Source organism: Emys orbicularis, chromosome 11 (genome assembly GCF_028017835.1).
Source record: "Emys orbicularis isolate rEmyOrb1 chromosome 11, rEmyOrb1.hap1, whole genome shotgun sequence".
NCBI classification, from domain to species: Eukaryota; Metazoa; Chordata; order Testudines; family Emydidae; genus Emys; species Emys orbicularis.
In genome coordinates, this window is record NC_088693.1 from 55,987,531 (window position 1) to 56,010,470 (window position 22,940).

Here is a 22,940-nt window from a genome sequence, read left to right on the forward strand (position 1 = left end):
AATAGTAACACTGGTCTACAATTTTTGAGAAGTCGTCTGCTTCAGAGATAAAATGTGCTATTTATTATGTATTTTGATGTGCTGAATTCAAATATGACAATTAAAACAACTGATTGGCTACTGTTTCTAAGATATTTAAGTTTTTACATTTTATGTCTATGTATATTGTGTAGATAGTAGAGTTTTAATCATAAATTGTAAACCTAGGTCTTTTCATGTGTTTATGGTTGCTTTACATGATAATATTTCACCTGTCCTGTTTATGTAACACTTTAAAAATCAGCAAAAGGGTTATATAAATAAAATTTATTATGAAACAAAAGGCAAAAAACTATTCTGTACATAGTTTAGTCCTATTCAGTGTCTACTCAGTGCTTCTTGGCTTGTCTCTTGTATTCATTAAATGGAGCATCTCTTGTCACTGTCCAGCAATAGTCTACAAGCATTGATGTGCTCCATTTGCCCTGATAGGGTTTCTCCATTGTTGCAATGTCCTGGTGAAATCGCTCGCCATGCTCGTCGCTCACTGCTCCGCAGTTCGGTGGAAAAAAATCTAGATGAGAGTGCAAAAAATGTATCTTTAGTGACATGTTGCAACCAAGGCTTTTGTATGCCTTGAGGAGGTTTTCCACCAACAACCTGTAGTTGTCTGCCTTGTTATTTCTGAGAAAATTTATTGCCACTAACTGGAAGGCTTTCCATGCTGTCTTTTCCTTGCCACGCAGTGCATGGTCAAATGCAGCATCTCGAAGAAGTTCACGAATCTGAGGACCAACAAAGACACCTTCCTTTATCTTAGCTTCACTTAACCTTGGAAATTTTCCACGGAGGTACTTGAAAGCTGCTTGTGTTTTGTCAATGGCCTTGACAAAGTTCTTCATCAGACCCAGCTTGATGTGTAAGGGTGGTAACAAAATCTTCCTTGATTCAACAAGTGGTGGATGCTGAACACTTTTCCTCCCAGGCTCCAATGACTGTCGGAGTGGCCAATCTTTCTTGATGTAGTGGGAATCTCTTGCACGACTATCCCATTCGCAGAGAAAACAGCAGTACTTTGTGTATCCAGTCTGCAGACCAAGCAAGAGAGCAACAACCTTCAAATCGCCACAAAGCTGCCACTGATGTTGGTCATAGTTTATGCACCTCAAAAGTTGTTTCATGTTGTCATAGGTTTCCTTCATATGGACTGCATGACCAACTGGAATTGATGGCAAAACATTGCCATTATGCAGTAAAACAACTTTAAGACTCGTCTTCGATGAATCAATGAACAGTCTCCATTCATCTGGATCGTGAACGATGTTGAGGGCTGCCATCACACCATCGATGTTGTTGCAGGCTACAAGATCACCTTCCATGAAGAAGAATGGGACAAGATCCGTTTGACGGTCACGGAACATGGAAACCCTAACATCACCTGCCAGGAGATTCCACTGCTGTAGTCTGGAGCCCAACAGCTCTGCCTTACTCTTGGGTAGTTCCAAATCCCTGACAAGGTCATTCAGTTCACCTTGTGTTATGAGGTGTGGTTCAGAGGAGGAGGATGGGAGAAAATGTGGGTCCTGTGACATTAATGGTTCAGGACCAGAAGTTTCATCCTCTTCCTCTTCCTCGTCTGACTCAAGTGAGAATGATTCTGGTGCATCAGGAACCGGCAGTCCTTCTCCGTGGGGTACGGGGCGTATAGCTGATGGAAGGTTTGGATAATGCACAGTCCACTTTTTCTTCTTTGACACACCTTTCCCAACTGGAGGCACCATGCAGAAGTAACAATTGCTGGTATGATCTGTTGGCTCTCTCCAAATCATTGGCACTGCAAAAGGCATAGATTTCCTTTTCCTGTTCAACCACTGGCGAAGATTTGTTGCACAAGTGTTGCAGCATATGTGTGGGGCCCACCTCTTGTCCTGATCTCCAATTTTGCAGCCAAAATAAAGGTGATAGGCTTTAACAACCATAGTGGTTATACTGCGCTTTTGTGATGCAAAAGTCACTTCACCACAAACATAGCAGAAGTTATCTGCACTGTTCACACAAGTACGAGGCATCTCTGCTCACTTTGGCTAAACAGAAATGTGTCCCTTTGCAAAATCAAACACTGACAAATAAGAGAGCACGACACTGTATGATTTCTAGAGCTGATATAGGGCAATTTGTTCAGCAGAGTGATGTAAGCTTCGTTATGATTGCATCATCCATGACTTCTAGGAATAACATGATGCAATTCATATCATGTATGACGCAATACCAGCTTCAGATTGCATCATTCATTGTTTTGCCTAAAAAGCAAGTACTGTCCAAACCCAGTCATAGATTTATTCATAGATCCAGTCAAAGATGTATTTTAGTCATTTCTGGTTTAAATTGAGATCCCTTCCCTTTATAACTCACTTATCCTCCGCCATTCCCAAGTCAAGGGTCATATATACTGACCCAATAGCATATCTTGAAAAGTAGAGCCAATCAACAATTTTAAGCATCATTTTCGTTCTCAGTGACCCAGAATTAGTAAAGTTTGACTACATTTATTTCAGAAGCATTTTGGCTGTAGAGCAGTGTAATAGGATGAAATTTAATAGTGAGAAGTGTAAGGTGATGCATTTAGGGATGACTAACAAGAATTTTAGTTATAAGCTGGGGACGCATCGGTTGGAAGTAACTGAGGAGGAGAAGGACCTCGGAGTCCTGGTTGACCGCAGGATGACTATGAGTCGGCAATGTGACGTGGCTGTCAAAAAAGCTAATGCGATCTTGGGATGCATTAGGCGAGGTATTTCAAGTAGGGACAAGAAGGTGCTGCTTCCGTTATACAAGGCGCTGGTGAGACCTCATTTGGAGTACTGTGTGCAGTTCTGGTCTCCTATGTTTAAAAAGGATGAACTCAAACTGGAACGGGTACAGAGAAGGGCCACTAGGATGATCCGAGGAATGGAAAACCTTTCCTATGAAAGGAGACTCAAGGAGCTCGGTTTGTTTAGCCTAACCAAAAGAAGGCTGAGGGGAGATATGATTGCTCTCTTTAAATATATCAGAGGGATAAATACCAGGGAGGGAGAGGAATTATTTCAGCTCAGTACCAATGTGGACACAAGAACAAATGGATATAAACTGGCCGTGGGGAAGTTTAGGCTTGAAATCAGACGAAGGTTTCTAACCGTCAGAGGGGTGAAATTTTGGAACAGCCTTCCGAGGGAAACGGTGGGGGCAAAAGACCTCTCTGGCTTCAAGATTAGGCTAGATAAGTTTATGGAGGGAATGGTTTGATGGGATAACATGATTTTAGTCAATTAGGCACTAACGTGTCACCGCTGGTAAAATGAGGGTCCGGCTGGAGAATCTTGCCTGTATGCTCGGGGTTCTACTGATCGCCATATTTGGGGTCGGGAAGGAATTTTCCTCCAGGGTAGATTGGCAGAGGCCCTGGAGGTTTTTTGCCTTCCTCCGCAGCATGGGGCAGGGGTCGCAAGCTGGAAGATTCTCTGCGACTTGCAGTCTTTAAATCACGATCTGGAGACTTCAACAGCTGAGTTAAGGGAAAGTGGGTGGGTCACCTTTTGTGGCCTGCATCATGCGGGAGGTCAGACTAGATGACCATAATAGTCCCTTCTGACCTTAAAGTCTACGAGTCAATGTTCCTTTGAACAAACACTTGAAACTTCACATTTGCCATATACTGCTGATTAAATGGGCCTGTTTCCTTCTTAGTGACATCATTTAATTATCTTTCTTGCAGGTTAGTTAGAAAACTTCTAAATCACGTATACCATATATATTTTAAACCAAATATTGAAACACTGCCAGTCCATTCAGTAATGCTCAGAGATTCTGTTACCAAATGGTTAAATAGTATGAAAATGCCTACTAACACTAAGAACTGTACTTCATTTATTGAAGCAGGAAATAAATACAGTGATTTTTTTTCCTACCTCAAGGGCACATTCACTCTACTTTGAAAAATACACTCAAAATATGAGAAATTTGATGGTAAAAATAAGTACAGGAAATTAACATTTCACACCCCTAAAGGTCATACTTGTTGATATTAGTACAGTATAATGATGGCCTTACCGAGAGCATGCTTGAAACTACCAGATACGAATGCATTATGCCCATTTAGGACACACAGTGCATGATTATCAGGATTTTTCAGCATTAATCGAAGACAAAAGCGATGATGTCGTACATCCTGAGAATGCATGGTGACTTGATTGAAGATGTTCCAGAGTTGTGGTTTATTAACATTTTCCATTAGCATTATCCTAAAATGTGAGCGAAAAGCATTTATTGAATATGTAAATATGCAATAAATCAGTGAGTGAACAGTCTATAGGGGAAGCCACAGGAGCTACAATTTGCTTTAAGACTATTCTTTCACTTTGGACTTCCCAGAAGTAAACGTTAGATCAGTAAAAGAGCCAAAACTTGGGATAAGAAAGCTTGTAGAGTACTTTCATAATGTACATCAAGATAAGCAAAGAACTGCACTGCACATAGAGCTAGCTACTGTATTACATTGCTTTGCAATTAAAGGACACCAAAAAGCCCCATCGTTTCAGTCAATGAATCTGCTTTTAAGGCAAATTTAAAGTAAACAGTATTCTGTTTCTTTTAGAAACAAAAGATCATCCCACCCGCAATTCAGAAATTAACTATTACATCAACAGCAAATGTTCTCAGCAATGTAACTACAACCTCAATGGAAATCATTATACAGACCATTAAAAAACATAACGTTGTGATCAGCTACAGTCCAATGATTCTCACCTGATATAGTTGTAACCTTTTCTGAAGTTCTTGTCCAGAATTGCAGCTGAAAGACCAAAGTACTCCAGCTCTTTGCGCTTTTGCCTATCATCATAAAATGAATAATATTCCAGTGAGGAATCCACCAGCAGCTCTGCCTCCTCATATCGGGAAAGGTCACACAAAGAGTATATGGCTTTCAGGAGGAGGTTCCACCAGTCATCTTTTGTCAGCACACTTGTGAGCACAGCAAATATTGCTAAAATATTAATAAACACAATCAGTCAAGGAAATTAAAGTCTTAAAGGGCTAAAGACTTACACTCACACACACGCTTTTTAAACTTCAGCCTAAACTTTTATTTGTTTTTTTAAACAAAGAGTCTTTTACATTAATAGTGGAATACATTTCAATGGTATTTGAAATCTTTCATAACACAATTTATGAAATACCTGGTTTTTTAAACAAACCCATAACCATTAAAGTGAGAACTTCAGAATTCCAGGGAATTTAAAACAGCAGCAATTCAAGCTGCTCCAGTATTACATAAACACACATTAAAAACCTCCCCATTTACCTGATGATGCTAAATAACTACAAGTCTGAATCAGTCACAGTTTGGATCTAGCTGGAAAACAAAGCATTCTGTTTTGTTTTTAAATATTGTTATGCCTAAAGAGACTTTTCCCCTAGCAGCAGTACTGACTATACTATCTGCCTGTCAGATTAGATTAGCTTGCTTTTAAATAAGGGGAAAACATGATTTTCCTAAGCCCATCAATATAGGCTTGTGCCAACGTTTGTGGCAAAGCTTGGCTTGATGGAAGTAGCTCATTCATTAATATACTCTCTTTCATATTAACAACAAGATTTTGCAACCTTTACTCATTCAAGTAGTCCTTACTTATGAAAGTCATTTCCTTGGCTTCAATCAGACTATTCATCTGAGTAAAGACTGTAGGATCAGAGCCTAAATTAGGCACTACATGCAGGACCGACTCTAGGCACCAACAAACCAAGCACATGCTTGGGGCAGCACAATTCCAGGGGCGGCATTCCGGGAGGGTTTTTTTTTTTTTTTTGTGCACGCTTGGGGCGGCAAAAAACCTAGAGCCGGCCCTGACTGTATGAATAAAGCATGGGGGTGAAACAGATCTAATAAAGTCATGTACATTTGAATAAGGATTTGGAATGTAACATAATTCCAGGATTTTTTGGTATGTAGGAAATTAACATGATTTATTTTTTTTTAAGTCTGTTACCTTTTGCATCACAGTTTGCGGTCTCTTGGTCATCATTGTCTGAAATTTTATCCCTAGACACCTTCATAAGGTAAAGGTGTCTCTCCCCGGATTTGGAACTAGATATCAAACACACCTGAGCTCTGTTCATTGCTACCTGGAAACAATTATGAAGGACAACCATTCTAAGTTTCTGATTATATGAATACATCCTGTTGCCAATACATCTTGCTCTAGCTGTGTTCAAAAATAGTTTTCAGATCAGTTATGCCATAATAAGCAGAAGCATACTTGACTATTGTTCACAATAAGATTGTATTTAGCATTGTTTCATGTTCCTGTTTAGACTGAGTTATCCAAAAGAGAAGGATAAAAGCTCTCCAGAGGAGTTGAATTTTATGAAGGTTGGTAGACTTCTGTTTATAACCGAATCAAAACTTCTTTCCTAGAGGCATAATAAAAAAGATGCCATGCTACCAGTATCAAGATTTTAGAAACAGGTGGACAGTCAACTATCCAATTGGTACAGTGACTGTGATCCCAAACTGTAACAATTTTGGGGAAATAGAACTCTGAATATAACAAAACTCAAACAAACAAAAAGTAACAACTTGCAAACTAAGTAAATTCTACCTAAAAATATTTTTGTTATGATATGAATAGAACAACAAGAACATAAAAGGAAAGTTATTTAAATAATTTCACTTTAATTCATCTTATGTTGCTTGTGTAATTTACGGTAGCTATACGTGAAACACAATACTGTCTACCACAAAGATTAAAAAGTGATTCTATGTTCTGATTGTTCTATGCATAGTCAGGAATACTATAGACCTGAAACAATCTTGAAATCATCCAGTAAAGACCCTAGTGTATATTTCATTTAATGTAACATATGCAGACACTTGTGAGAAAATACCAATAAAAACATGTCATATACAAATAGGGAGTATCCGTAAAGAAGGCATATCAGTAGTTTAACGCATACAATAGAAGTTCTGCTTATACCGAACAGAGCATTATTTTGATTACAAATTAATGGCCTAATTCTCAAAAGATACTTAGTGACTTTGATTGGGGCACCTCTGAAAGACTCAGGTATACCAGATGATGATGCAGGCATATTAAACGATATTTCATATACAAGATATCGGTTTACAATTATTTCTATAGATTTCTAATACTTTTGAGTACATTTATCCTTTGGCTTAAACAGGACATGTCTGTCCCATCCAGTAAAGCTTGGCTACAAGAATTAACTTACCTTTAATAGCATTGCTAGCATGGTAAGCAAAGTGTCCACATAACCATACATTTTGCCTTGAGAATACAACAGCGTTGAACGATGGAGCAGTAACTTTAATTCCTAGATAACATTGAGCAGAGTTAATTAAGTCATAAACTACCACTACCTACACTTAGTGTTTTTATAAACATTACTTTTCTGGCTGCTAGTATAGTATCAGTACCAAAAAAGAAAATAATAATACTTAGAAAACTGTAGTAAAAGCTTAATGACAGCACAGGAAAATCAAAACTTCCCTCGGATAATAGTTGTTTTGTTTCATCATTTAAATTTAGAAGAAAATCTGTATAGATCTTATTTGATGGAGGAGCTATTGGAAATGGGATACAGAACCTATCAACTACGTCACCACTTACAATCAGATCAGTAGTAGACAAAAGTTAATGTCTGTTGGACAGCTGATGTGAAGTGACTGGTCTTTAGTCCAGTTCCTATTGGACAGGTGATCATACAGCACACAAAAATCAGAGTCAGAATTTAGATACTGGGAGTCGGGATTAAACAGACATGTAGAGTGAGATACCCTAGCGGTGGTCCCTCTGGAGCACAGTAGGGAACGTTTCACCACAACCCCTATTGTGACCTGTGCTGTAGATAGATGGACCACAGTCTCCAGTATTGTCAAGCTGGCATCTTTTACCAGCGATAAAATTACGATGTGTCTTTACAGAGTATACAAAATCACTCTAAATGCCATGGAGGAAATTTACCAAAGAAATGCATTTAGCAATACACTCTTGCCATAACAGAATTATGTACACCAAAACTGTGGACAAAAGAGTCAAGACACATTATATAGCATTTCACCTACCTGCTGCGCAGCATTAGCATCTTGTGCCAATGTATCTGGATCATACATTGGTTCCAGAGCCTCCAGAGCTTTCTCAGGCCGACCCAGCTGCTGCTGAAGTGTAGAAAGTGAAATTCTTGCATCCAAATGCAACGGGGCAAGATCAACAACTTTTGCATAGCTCTCTGCAGCACGCTCCATATATCCCAAGGCTTTTAGACATTCTAGAAATAAACATCAACAAATACAATATGCTTATATGACAGAAGTGAGACTGTGCCTATTTTCATACAAACCAGACTAGTTCTGTATCACACACAGGCTTTTGTTGTGCTCTACAAATAGAACTACACTGAGCACATATTATTAAAATAGGAACACACAATACAGTATCTTGTACCTGAGGAATAACAGTGTCATTTAACCTGCAGAATCTTAAAAGAAAAAACACTGTTAAGTTGAACAACGGTCTTCATTGTTAAGACTAAATATTTATGTGGAAATTGTTTCAATCAATCTGAACATTTTTGGACACACTTGAAGGAGACCTCCATAAAAGAAAACCTTCCACCACAAGGATAAATGTGATATTCTCTAATCATAACTACAGTATGGTAGACACTTATGACAATTTATCATATGAACTCTCTATCCAATGTTCAGACATTCTTAACTAATGGCCTAAGAGGTCAATGGGACATGATGGTGGTCAGCACTGCAAAAGCACCTATCAGTTTCAGGCCTTTAAAGCACTAATGTCACCAGAATGTTATTAGCATCATATGGAAATGAGTTTCTACGCTTCAGTCAAAAGTGTTAAGCAGTATTGCAATGTCGTTACCTGCATGCCGGAGCCAAACTACAGCCAAGTTATATCTTTCGGAACAAACTAGGGCACTCAACAGTGGTAGTGCTGAATTGTATTCTCCAACATCCAGAAACGCCTCTGCAACATCCAGGTACAAGTCCCCCATATCCTCTGGATTTTGCTCCACTAGAGTAGTCAAAAGAGGCTTCCCCCGAAAAAAATAATAAAAAAAAAAAAACTAAGACCAGCCACATACATAAACAATTACTGTGCTAACCCATTTTATATTAGAAGGCAATGGAATATTTACATTTTCTATTCAACATCTGAAACAATGTGCATAGGTGGTCCATCCTGAAACTTGAACCCTTCATTTTTATGTGATTTCAAAGGGAAAAAATGAGATTAGTATTTCAGGATAGGTTCCTAAAAGAACAATGTTATTTTGGCTCTGATAGAGGAAAGGCAAACTTCAAATCCAAATACCCTTGTAAAAGCTCCATCAGGATGGTGTGTGAGAGGTCTTGAGATTATATTATAATTATGATTTTTAAAATCCATCCTACATGCCTCCTGTAGTGCTTGTGACGACCTTCCTAGCTTTGTGGCCATTGTTAAAAATGAACAGTAAAAAACATACTGTCAAACTTAAGTCCTCACTCATGAAAAAGTGAGAACACCACATTACATGATTTACCAAAATTACCCCCATTTTATCTATGTATTAGTTTTTACTTACATTGAGTGGCTCTAGGATGTTCAGGTGAACCAGGCACACCATTAGTTTTACTGTGATGTCTATTGGAACTCCATCAGGTATAGAGCAGCTAACTTTATCTTCAGCTACAAAAGACAACACTTAGTTCTGAAACAACAGCTTTTAACGACACCACATCCTCAACACCTTTCTATTATACCCTCTTACTCATTACACTTCTCCGCACCCTCTTCTCTGGTCCTGATTCAGCTCCACAAAAGTCAATGGAAATCTTTCGATTGGTTCAATTAGTGTTAGATCAGGTCCTAACTGATTCACTTCTTTCTTGCTTTCCCTGATGTTTGAAGCAACTTCCTGCTCCCCGTGACCTAAGCACCTGATCCTACGAAGTGCCATCAATTTTTACTGACTTCAGCAGTAGTTGAAGGTGCTCTGCACCTTGCAGGATATACTCAGCACCAGAGTCCTTAGTGTCCTCCCTCTCCTCCTTCAAACTCTCTTCTTTCACAAAGCCTTCCTATACTGACCTACTCATCAGTGTCCCCAGCTCCTTTACTATTAAGTGAACTGTAGTCCCGCATATGCTACTTTTCCACATTAGACCACAAGCCCTATAAGAACAGGGACTAACTCTTTCTGCATTTTGTAACACACACAGCACATACCTACAGAACTCTCTAAGTAATACCTACAAAGACCGCAATAAGGAGAGAATGGCAAGTGTGCTGTACATGTCAAAGAGGTTACTCTTGTTAACTAACTACTAAATCGTATAGAAATCCCACACTAAAAGTTCATTGATTTGGGGTTACGGTTGATCAAATGTACTTCCTGTAAACGCAATCACTAAATGTCAAGGAACTCACCAAATCTGGATCAACCTAACATGCCTCACCATCAATCAACATGAACCGCAAATACATTCACAGACTCCTCAGGTCTACAATAAACTCCATTTCACTTCTAATACACACTTCCAGGACCTATAAGTCACAGTTGTGAGGATTAGTCAATGTCTGTACATTTCTTTGAACAAATAAAGGACTCCAGATATGCCAAGTATAATAATTATCATTATTCAGTTGCTGATAAATGTTTTAAAAATCATCAGAAAACAGCAGTTTCAAAGTGGATAATTTCTGGAAACTGGGTGTTTTTAAAATGTGAAGGTAGACAGGGTAGGAGGCAGTAATTTTCAACCAAGGAAGAAAGGCAGATCAAGAGTCTTTTCTAGACTAAATCCAACATCCCTCCCGTCAAAAACCTTCACTGTTGCCCAGACTTTCAAAAGCTGAATACTGACCATGATCAGGTTTCACATTTACACTAGATTCAGAATTAAATTGCTTACAAACAGTGCTGGATTCAGCTGGAAAATCTTGATAGTCAATCACGGCCACTTGACTCTCCTGAATTTCCACGACAGCCACTACATCTTTCATGTCTGACAGGAAACAAAAAATCAGATTAAACTCATTAGCAGTTTTCAATGAATCCAAAACTATTTAATTTGGTGTCTACATTTGATTAGTAGCTTTTTGTTAACTACTGAAAAATAGGCCATCTTTTTAAAAGATAGCACAGTGACAAGGGCTTTAAAAAGTAGAGAGGGGAAAAAGGGAAAGTAAGCTCCTAGCAGATTGTATAGGTTTGTCCTAATAACTATGTGATTTGGCATGACATAATAAACTGCATTTATTTTTTGATTCATAATAGTTTTGCTCCTTATTTATGTTTAGTAATGAGAAGATTTTTCAGGAGTTTTGCCTGAAAAGGGAGTGCAGGACCAGCTCTTATACACCTCTACCCCGATAGAACGCTGTCCTCGGGAGCCAAAAAAATCGTACTGCGTTATAGGTGAAACCGCGTTATATTGAACTTGCTTTGATCTGCTGGAGTGTGCAGCCCCGTCTCCCTGGAGCGCTGCTTTACCGCGTTATATCCGAATTCGTGTTATATCGGGGTAGAGGTGTATTTGCACTGGGTTTGGACTTCACTGCTAAACCAACTGGTCAGCCACAGACAAATATTACTGGCCTGGGCTAGCTTATTTATTTATTTATTTTTTAAAAATCATTTTTCAGCTTGACAAACCATTTAAAAGCACGGCAGACAAACATTTTCAGAACCAAGCAATGGCTTTCATGTGGAAGCAAATTTATGATCCCAAACTAGTATTTATACATCTGCATAAACCAAAAGACTTGAATTTGTAATTGCACAGGTAGGGTTTATAAAGAACATAATTAGTTTTATCTCATTTAGTATAAAGACAGATATTTGAGTCAAGATGCTATTAAATTAGTGTTTTTCAAAAGCTATTTATCTAAGAGAAGTAAATCATCTGATCTGAAAACCTCAGTGGGAGTTTTAGCAATTTAACTAGCCACCTATTATATTATACCCTAGACAGCAGCAGCCCATGGGTTTAATGAGTCACCACATCAAAGTGGCCAACTGGCTTTTATGGGCAAAATTAATTTACTATAAAAAGTTTAATAGACCATGTGTCACTCAATACAACAATGAAGAGCTTTTCAAGAAAAATCTAGAAGTATTGAATAGCTCAAAAGAACATGCACTACAAGGGAGATGGTATATTACACTGACAATGGCATCCTACTAGCTGCTTGTTTGCCAGTTACCTTTATTCTCCTCAGAAGAGCCTTGTTCAGTCACTTTCTTTGAAACTACAATTCCTGAAAAATCCGTAATAACCTAAAAATGGAAGAGCAATTCATGTCCTGTTAGAAACAATAAAATCAGCCCCATAAAATAACTGGTTTAAGTAAACAGCTTTACAACGTGGTCATTGCCAGAGTAACCCATGCAAAAAGTAGTTAATACAGGGTTTTTCAATTTTTTCTTTCCAGAGTCTGGACCACATCTTAATACAGAGACAGTCTTGATGTAAAATATTTAGACTTCCATAGAGAAGTAGTGAGTAGGAGCAGGAAGGTGATTTCACCTCTGCATATGGCATAGACTGATACTGGTATTAGGGGTAAAATTCTGGTTTCCACATTTTAAAAAGAATCTTGAAAAACCAGAGAAGTTGAAGAGCCACAAAAATGACTGAAGGGCTGGAGAAAATGCCTTACCAGTCAAAGACAGAGAAGCGCTCAATCTGTTTAGCTTACCAAAAAGAAGAGGTGCCTTGATTACAGTGTTTAAATACCTTCATGGGGAAAAAAATAACAGGTATGAACGGGCTCTTTCATCTAGCGGGGAAAGGCATAACAAGAACCAATGGTGTGAAGCTGAAGCCTAACATATTCAAATTAGAAATAAGGCACAAATTTTTAACAGTGAGTGATTAACCATTTGAACAAACTATCAAGGGGAGTGGTGTATTCTTCATCTTGCGAGGTTTTCAGATCGAATCTGTCTCTCTTTCTGGGAGATATGCTTTAGCCAAGCACTACCTGTGTTTGACTAAAGCATAACTTATTGGGCTCAACACAAGAGTAACTGGGTGTAATGACCTATAATGTATTATAGGTCATAAAGATGATCTAATGGTCCCTTCTTGCCCTAAACTATGAATGATCTGTGCTGATGTGTCACAGACACACCGATCACGACTCATTGGCTTCATCAGGCTACCCAGATCAATACATCTAAGGAGAAGAAAATCACATTTTTAAAACCTTCCCCAAGAAACAACATACAAATCTTCTGTTGCCTCTTACCGAATAAATCAAACTTCATTTCAATGCTAATTTACTGACACACTGGAGTTATGAATATTAATGTATCTGACTTGCTGAACTATCACAAAACTGGAAAAACTATATTGTTTAATAACGTCAAGATAAAATCTGTCCTTCTAAAGGGCACAAAACTGTTAAACCTGACACAAAAGCATTTCATTCTCATACCGCCATAGCTTTGTCATACTGTTTGTTGGAGATATACAGTTCAGCTGCTATATTTATATCTTCCATGGAGATGAGGCTCTGATGTTTAGTAAAGGCTTCTTCCATTATCTCAATTGCAGAAGTGACATCATTGGCTTCATAGTAACTCCTATAAAAATATGGGTATGAGATATTAGTGACAATTTTCAATGTTACGCATATTATGAAAACTAGTCAACTAAGGGCTAGTCTACACTTACCCGGTAGTTCGACGGCTGCGGATCGAAGTTCCGAGTTCGATTTATCGCGTCTGGTGTGGACGCGATAAATCGAACCAGGAAGTGATCCCCGTCGACTGCGGTACTCCAGCTCGGCGAGAGGAGTACCGCAAAGTCGACGGGGGAGCCTGCCTGCCGCGTGTGGACCGCGGTAAATTCGAAGTAAGGTATGTCGAATTCAGCTACGTTATTCACGTAGCTGAATTTGCGTACCTTACTTCGACTTGGGGGGTAAGTGTAGACCAGGCCTAAGAGACTCACCAAAAAAAAGTACAGATATTGAACATGTTCCCTTGTTCTCTTCATTTGTCTTCTCCTCCTTATGAGAATTTTTATTAGAGCAAGTCAATTTTTTTTTAAGTGAAAAGGGACAGATTTTTCAACCTTGTGACAATTTTTTACCATTTGACTAACTGATTTTTATCATTAGTTTTTCTCTTACATGTTAACTTTTTAAAAACCCAATAAAATGCTTTCTCCTGCTTCCCCCCCTGCCCCCAGTAACCAAGTTTGCAGGCTTTATTGTATTAAGGTACTCTCAGCTGAAACTCTAATAGTGTTATAACACTAATTTGCATATTTACACCACCTCCCATTCACGGATCTCAAAGAGCTTTAAATTATTAAAGAAGTAGCCTCGCTGGGCCTCTGTGAGATGAAGTAAGTTATTCTTAGCGTGTTTTGCAGATGAGAAAACTGAGGTACAGAGCAGTAACTGATTTGCTGAATAAATCAAACAGTTGATTTCAGTGCTAATTATTGGATATGTAATACTGTCCAGAAAAGGCTTCAGTCCCTGATTTCAGGCATGGCTCCTGAACAAACTAGGTTCTACAGAAAGAGCATTATTTTAAAGGCTGAAGAAGTCACAAGAAGAAATTCCCAATGATTTTTCTAAAGGGCAAAGGGAATAAGCTTAAATTAATCAGTTTTCTTTCAATCTTGGAAAATCAAGTCATGCTATTGGCAAATGAACTTACTTCGCCATGTCCCTGGCCAACTGCATAAAGCGTTCTCCATCAAAAGGGGACAGAAGATTTAAGATTCGTCTATAGCCATCCATTGCCATTTTATGGTCTCCCATCTGCTCATACAAGCTTGATCTCTCCCACAGATAACGCACATTGGTAGGGTCATACTTCAGAGCTACGACAATAACAACAGGTAGTCAGTACTGTACGTGGCTTAGACAAATGCAAGTCTGGGCTCACTATGCTTGCTTGACTATCCACCTGAATGATACATAAGAACATAATAAGAACATAAAAATGGCCATACTGGGTCAGACCAAAGGTCCATCCAGCCGAGTATCCTGTCTACCGACAGTGGCCAATGCCAGGTGCCCCAGAGGGAGTGAACCTAACAGGTAATGATCAAGTGATCTCTCTCCTGCCGTCCATCTCCATCCTCTGACAAACAGAGGCTAGGGACACCATTCCTTACCCATCCTGGCTAATAGCCATTAATGGACTTAACCTCCATGAATTTATCCAGTTCTCTTTTAAACCCTGTTATAGCCCTAGACTTCACAACCTCTTCAGGCAAGGACTTCCACAAGTTGACTGTGCGCTGTGTGAAGAACTTCCTTTTATTTGTTTTAAACCTGCTGCCCATCAATTTCATTTGGTGGCCCCTAGTATTATATTATGGGAACAAGTAAATAACTTTTCCTTATTCACTTTCTCCACATCACTCATGATTTTATATACCTCTATCATATCCCCCCCTTAGTCTCCTCTTTTCCAAGCTGAAAAGTCCTAGCCTCTTTAATCTCTCCTCATATGGGACCCGTTCCAAACCCCTAATCATTTTAGTTGCCCTTCTCTGAACCTTTTCTAATGCCAGTATGTCTTTTTTGAGATGAGAAGACCACATCCGTACGCAGTATTCAAGATGTGGGCGTACCATGGATTTATATAAGGGCAATAAGATATTCTCCGTCTTATTCTCTATTCTCTTTTTAATGATTCCTAACATCCTGTTTGCTTTTTTGACTGCCGCTGCACACTGCGTGGACATCTTCAGAGAACTATCCACGATGACTCCAAGATCTTTTTCCTGATTAGTTGTAGCTAAATTAGCCCCCATCATATTGTATGTATAGTTGGGGTTATTTTCCCCAATGTGCATTAGTTTACATTTATCCACATTAAATTTCATTTGCCATTTTGTTGCCCAATCACTTAGTTTTGTGAGATCACCAGGTAATCACTAGATTACCTCTAGAGCCCTTTTTAAATATTGGCGTTACATTAGCTATCTTCCAGTCACTGAATACAGAAGCCGATTTAAAGGACAGGTTACAAACCATAGTTAGTAGTTCTGCAATTTCACATTTGAGTTCTTTCAGAACTCTTGGGTGAATGCCATCTGGTCCCGGTGACTTGTTACAGTTAAGTTTATCAATTAATTCCAAAACCTCTTCTAGTGACACTTCAATCTATGACAATTCCTCAGATTTGTCACCTACAAAAGCCGGCTCAGGTTTGGGAATCTACCTAACATCCTCAGCCGTGAAGACTGAAGCAAAGAATTCAGATATGATAAAGCCTGTGACAAGTGTCAGTATCATCTTAGAAGATAAGAAAAATAGTACAGAAAACAATATTTGCAGCCTGAGGAAAGGTCTCCTATAACACTCCAAATCCAATAGACTTATCTAGTATGTACATTAGCTACTAATGTAACGCTTTCAAATATATAAGTTTATTATGTTTATCTTCTCCCAAAACACAGCAAAAGGGGTTGCTCGATCATCCATAGATTTTTAATGCTCCCACACACTTTTAGTAAGAAGAAAAAACTCTCAGACCTCGTAGAATGAGATATGCCTACAAACAAAGTTCAAATCAGTTTTAAACAATGTTACCACAATCTCAGTGAACAGAAAACTGAACGGGATAGCTAAAGCAAATCAAATGATTATATCATTACATTATCAAATAAAATTACCACAAGTACAAAGGAATAGTAAAATAGTCATTACATTACCTTTTGAATAGCAAAATATGGCCTGTTTAATATTGTCCTGCTCTAGTGACATTTCTGCCAGTCTAACCCACTCCTCAGTGTCACTAGGGTTTAAATGAGCTGCAATCAACTCAAATTGCAATGATTTCTCCATATCACCTTGGTCTTCATAGATCATGGCAAGAGTAGAAAATGGCTCATAAGCAAGAGGAGCTATTAAAGACAAAAATACTCATTAAGTTTTAAACTTTTTAACCAACCTGAAATAAAATAATTTAGGCTTCTGAAAATAATGCACATTAGAAGTATATGAAATATTCAATTAATTTGTTAAAACAAAGAAGAAACTTTCAATCTCCCAGTTTATCTTATGTGTAATTAAACAAATTGACTAAACTTTACTACAACCTTATATAGTGTTTTATCCATACAGCAAACTATTTCTACAAGCCATTTAGACCCCAATTCTGCAAAGTTAATGGCACTTAAGTACTTAAAGCTAGGCAAGGGCATAAGTCTTTGCAGGAAAAGGGTCTTAATTTCTTTTTACAAACAACAACAGAGAGAGAGAGAGAGAGAGACAGAGCTTAAAGATGAGCTAGGAGTATTCATATCATTAATTTGGTATTAGAACCATTTACAAATAGACCAGTTCCTGATGCTGCAGTATCTGATATTAAATGAAGCAACAGTTAATTTTTAGTTTCCTTGATGAATACTATAAATTCCACATAAATCTTATTCCTTTTGATGGCTCACACATTCCCACGAAATATTGAAATACCTTGTCTTATGATTTCCATGCACATCAGTATAGCCTCCTCGTGTTCCCCTCGAGCAAACCTAATGTTGGCTTCTCCCATGAGGCCTCTGAGGGCTCGAGGAAGTTTACTACGAGGCCTTTTCTCCTAAATTGAAAGATTATAATAGAAACAAATATAAATATACAATAGGTTTGGTAAGCTGATCAACTGACCAGTCAAACAATATCAAATTGACCGCCTATTATTTCACCAGGGTCAAACATTGTCAAATATTCTAGCAAGAATGCCCTGATGTAGGCGGTGGCCTACCTTTTAGATTACATCACCGTGTCATTCTCTCTTTTTTTATAACCTCATTTCATTGTGTTTTGCATTTTTCGGAGTTAAAATAACTGTTAAGTAACTTGGTTGTTGTAATTAGGCATAAGCATCTAAGGCTAAGCCTACTGAAGATCATAAAGCCTTACTCTTTTCGGTTACTGTTCTAATAAATTAGTGCTCTAAAATATTTGACCATTTTTGGCTTTACTTGACTGGTCAATTGTCCGATTATTTTTGGACTGCTCAAATGCCATCCCTATTCTATTATGCCCAAATTCAAGAGGAATCAATCACATCTGTAATTTTTGTTAAACAAATATAAAATATTTTAAATTTGTTTCAGTACCACTGGGGGTGCTGATGCAACTGTCAGAACTCATTTTGGTAGCTCACTGTGTAAACATCCATTTATAAAAGTTTAAAATCTAATTATAGAAAAACTAAAAATTACTCCCCTATTCTTTAACCAAGTGCCCTTTTATGAGCAGCCCCACGCTGGGATAAAAGAGGAGGACTCTGCAGCTGAATTTGTGACTTAGGTGAAATCTTACTGCAACAAAAACAGTTCAGTTAAACCAAAACTTGAGGATGGTAAATGCACATGGAGCTCAAAACCCAAGCATGACAGATCTCAATGACAGCTGAAGGAAGCTTATATAAAGCACAGTCAACAAACCGACTCAGGAACCAGCGGGAATCTTTTAAAATATACAGACATGTAAACAAATCAAACAGTTAAAAGGGATCAGGAGACATCATGTATAACATTTTCAGTTAAGTTTTCAAATATTAGCATCACGTCTCTAAAATGATGCTACAGAAAACATGTATTCACTGTGCTTCAGTGGTATCATGCAGACTACGTGAAGATTTTTAAATGCAAATACTTGCTTTCATCATTTTCTTGGTCTCTCGATTAAGCACCATCTCTAATACAAAAACATCTCCTGCTGTGGGTTGCTCAGGGGTTTCTTCATCTTCTTCCTCCTCTTCCTCTTCTTCCTCCTCCTCATCTTCATTTTCCCCAAGCATGGAAGCGAAGACCCGATGGACAGATTTACTGACCCCATCTGTTGTTTCTCCTGGTTGAAGAGAGTCAGAACAGATTTACAATACATCCTGATGAATCAGTGTGTGTTGGTGTTTAAGTCAGGTCTAAAATACTGCTGGTAGTACAGATGGAATTGCAACTGTTGTTGCTGACCCCGCCCCCCCATAATTCCCCCAATTCCTCCCTATGATTGACTGAGCCTGCCTCTTGGAGATACAGGGCACCCACCGGTGCAATGGCAAGCTTGGATATGATGGAGAACAAACATTTCATACTTACATTCTCTAACTGAACAAACTGTAAACTGTTTTTAAAAGTCACTGTGATAAATGAAGGGGTGGGGGCTACCTTTTATGGACACCCAGACAGCCACTTAGCTATAAAATCCCTGTTAGTAGCAGTTCTCTACTTGCTTTACCTGTAAAGGGTTAAAAAGTCTGACTGCATGCATAGGTAAAGGGAAGTGAGTGGACATCTGGCCAAAACAGCCAATGGGAAGGCTACAACTTTTTAAAATTGAAACAAGACTCCCCTTTTGTCTGTCTGTTGTTCTCCGGAGAGAGGGGACAGAGCAAAACAGGGCTGAAGCTATGCTGTAAAAAGCTGTGAACCAGGTATGGAAATCATCAGACCATACCTAAAACTACTCCATTTGAAACCCCAGATATGTAAGTAGATCAGAAAATGTCTAGAAAGACGCAATTAGGTTTCTCTCTCTTTTTTTTTTCCCCCCCCTTCTTATTGGCTTGTGGACTCCTCTGTGCTAACCCCAGGTGCTTTTGTTTTGCTTGTAATCTTTAAGCTGGACCTCAAGAAAACCATTCTTGATGCTCAATTATTATATTTGCTCTTTTTAAATCTAGCAATAGCCTAAGTTCCAGATGTATTTTCTTTCTTTTTGTTTTTAATAAAGTTTACCTTTTTTAAGAACAGGATTGGTTTTTTGTGTCCTAAGAGGTTTGTGCACATGTTGTTTAATTAGCTGGTGGTAACAGCTGATTTCCTTTGTTTTCTTTCTCAGCTCTTCCCGGGGGGGGGGGTGAAAGGGCTTGAGGGTACCCCACAGGGAGGAATTCCCAAGTGTGCCTTCCTGGGTAAAAAGGGTTTTTTGCATTTCGGTGGTGACAGCATCTACCCATCCAAGGTCTGAGAGAAGCTGTAACCTTGGGAGTTTAATACAAGCCTGGAGCGGACAGTATTAATTTTTAGAGTCCTTGCGGGCCCCCACCTTCTGCACTCGAAGTGCCAGAGTGGGGAATCAGCCTTGACAGTCACCTATCAAAGAACACATGGTTTCAGCAACAAAATACTGTGATTTTTACATTTCTTCACTTAAGCCAGCATACCATGACACGTACCTTCTGTTTCACTGCGACTCCGGGATTTACCAGATCCTTTTCCAGATGTAGATGGAGCATCTGGGTCATATGTATTTTCCTCAGTAGGTACACTTTCTCCATCCTAGACATCAACAAAATTAGTCACAAGGTTTGCAATACAAAAACTAATTTAATTTTACTGTTCCACCTGTGTTTATAATTACTGGCATTTAGACTATGGGTTTCTGGCTTTTTACATTGCTGATGGAACAGATGCTATATTATTCCATTAAAACAGGCACCAACATTGATTTTAAGAAACTTCTGTTCTCATCAGTGCAAAGTGAACTCAAATTCTGACTGTTCACTGTTGTCCTACATTAGTTTTGAATGAAGTCTCTTGAAGAATACGGCTTGTATTGAAGTACACTGGAATAAGATTATATGGTTCCCAACATCTCTCAAAAAAACGAGGTGTGACTATCCAAGTGAACAAAACTGTAAACAAACATCATGAATACTTTTAAAAGCTTGCCTCCCTTATCAAAATTAAATGCAATGCTGAAACCACTACATGGTTAGATGTTGCAATTAATAGTTTCTTGAGTGGTTTGAGCATTGGCCTGCTAAACCCAGGGTTGTGTGTTCAATCCTTGAGGGGGCCATTTAGGGATCTGGGGCAAAAAAAAAATAGTTGGGGATTGGTCCTCCTTTGAGCAGGGGGTTGGACTAGATGACCTCCTGAGCTCCCTTCCAACCCTGATATTGTATGACCCTTAAAAAAATTGGATAAAAATGGTGTAATGCTCTCCTGACCAGTAAGGTCTCCTCTGGAGGAACAAAGTATTTTTTTTTTTGTGAAACAGCAATTTCAATGGCCCACAGCAATGGCTCTCCTATTTACTGTAGTTGGAAAAGAATGGAAAATATACAAATAAATGAAGAAATGAAAAGAGCACTTCAATAATCTTTGAAAGAGTTGCTTCTTGTATCATGAAATTACATAAAGAAAAAGAAAAGATCAGATGTTCCAAATTTCCAACATAATCTAAGTTTCTTTTCGTTAACTAAACAAAAATTGCCTAGAAAATAAGAGGGGCAGTTTTTAGTCTACAAAAATAGCATGTTTATAAAATAAGACAACTCCTGCTAGCAAATCTAGAAACATCTTAAAAACTACAGTCAGGAATAATGAATCAAAACAAAACCTTTGTATATGTACAAAATTATATTTATCTCATTATGGGAATGAAAAATGCGTGGCCTTCATGTCCCTGAGGGAACTTTGAGTATAATCCTCATTTTCTCCAATTTTAACCCACTCCAAACTCTGCAGTGTGCCAGCATTCCTGTCAGGGAATGCCAAGATTCTCTTCGGAGCCAGACACCTACCCACTCTGCAAAAGGAGCTGCCATTTCTTATGGTGTCGGGCTCCGTTCACCAAGAATTGCCCTTGTCTTTCCAGAAACATGGCAATGTACAAGAGTCTTATTTTAACAATTATCAAATAATAATAATTTCTCACATGTATCTCAAGATCATAAATTAAGGTCAAAATGCACAAAATATTTCATGGATTAACAATGTCCACATGACGAGCACAGACACTATATGCGTATCTACATGCCGCGGTGGAAGTTAGGCTGCGCCCACACTTGTCACTGCAGCACATACCTACATACCAAAGTGAAAGGCTCTGACAGCAGGGAGGTAATGGGGAAAGGCTCCAACAGTTCCCCACTGACAGAGCCTTTCCCCACAGCTGGGGACGGTCACTCTGGCATGGAAAAGCTCTGGCAGCAGAGACACTACACTACCAAAAACTGCAGTGTAGATGTGATAGGCACTGCTTGGGCATGTAGTGATGTGTGTAAGCTACACACCCATGGGAGTTAGGAACATAGGGCACTTTATTCGCCTAAACCATTTCACTGTCTACACTGCTATTTATACCCCGCTGGGCATCCCCTGTCTGTGCCCTGCCTGCTGCCGGAAGCACAGCGGACCCTAAGACTGAAGTTTAGGAATTTCTCCGCCCATCCAGAGGTTGCCAAAAACAATTCTATGTAGCCTGGTTCTGTCGTTAAAACAGCCGCCCTGGGCATTCCAAGGCCATTGCCCTGCAAACTCCCCAGCCCACAGCCATTCCCCCCCTGCTCCCCCCGCCCCGGCCATTGCCCTGCACCGTCCCCGTCATTCCCACCCTCACCCCCCAGAGACCATTGCTCTGCACCCTCCCCCCATGCACCCCCCCCCGGGCCATTGCCCTGCACCCTCCCCGGCCACTCCCCTCATGCACCCCCTCCCCCAGGCCATTGCACTGCACCCTCCGCGGCCACCCCCGCCATGCATCCCGCCTCAAGGCCATTGCCCTGCATCTTCCCTGGCCATCCCCCCCCCACGCACCCCCTCCCCAACCACCCCACGCACCACCACCCCCAGCCATTACCCTGCACCCTCCCCGGCCACCCCCCCACTCGCCCCCTTCCAGGCCATCCCCCCACGCACCCCCCCCCCCCCCAGGCCATTGCCCTGCACCCTCCCCGGCCATCCCCCCGCTGCTAAACTGAGTGTATTTTCGACACGGCGGCTCCCAGCCACTCCTGGGGCCCCTGTAACTCCCCTCATGCCCGCACAGTGAGCACACGCGCCGGGCCACGGTGCAGCGCGCGCGCAGTCTCCCAGCGAAGGGGCACCGGGGCCGGGCGGGGGCGGCTCTAACGGGCCAACGAACGGCGTGACCTGCCTGAGGGGGGCGGCCGGGCCCCTC

At 39.7% G+C, this 22,940-nt stretch overlaps 1 protein-coding gene across 1 annotated transcript in view; it reads right to left on the reverse strand.

Moving 5' to 3' along the window:
• GTF3C3 (general transcription factor IIIC subunit 3) overlaps positions 1-22,940 on the reverse strand; it is a 33,132-nt gene that overhangs the window by 10,034 nt on the left and 158 nt on the right. The window contains exons 2-15 of the mRNA XM_065413257.1: positions 20,209-20,311; positions 18,691-18,881; positions 17,499-17,622; positions 16,736-16,927; positions 14,725-14,890; positions 13,488-13,635; positions 12,252-12,324; positions 9,628-9,731; positions 8,922-9,093; positions 8,102-8,304; positions 7,249-7,350; positions 6,006-6,141; positions 4,765-5,002; positions 4,069-4,259 (exon numbers count right to left, since the gene is read on the reverse strand). Of these exons, the coding sequence (XP_065269329.1) occupies positions 4,069-4,259; positions 4,765-5,002; positions 6,006-6,141; positions 7,249-7,350; positions 8,102-8,304; positions 8,922-9,093; positions 9,628-9,731; positions 12,252-12,324; positions 13,488-13,635; positions 14,725-14,890; positions 16,736-16,927; positions 17,499-17,622; positions 18,691-18,881; positions 20,209-20,311 (2,143 nt within the window). The remainder of the gene's footprint in view (positions 1-4,068; positions 4,260-4,764; positions 5,003-6,005; positions 6,142-7,248; positions 7,351-8,101; positions 8,305-8,921; positions 9,094-9,627; positions 9,732-12,251; positions 12,325-13,487; positions 13,636-14,724; positions 14,891-16,735; positions 16,928-17,498; positions 17,623-18,690; positions 18,882-20,208; positions 20,312-22,940) is intronic.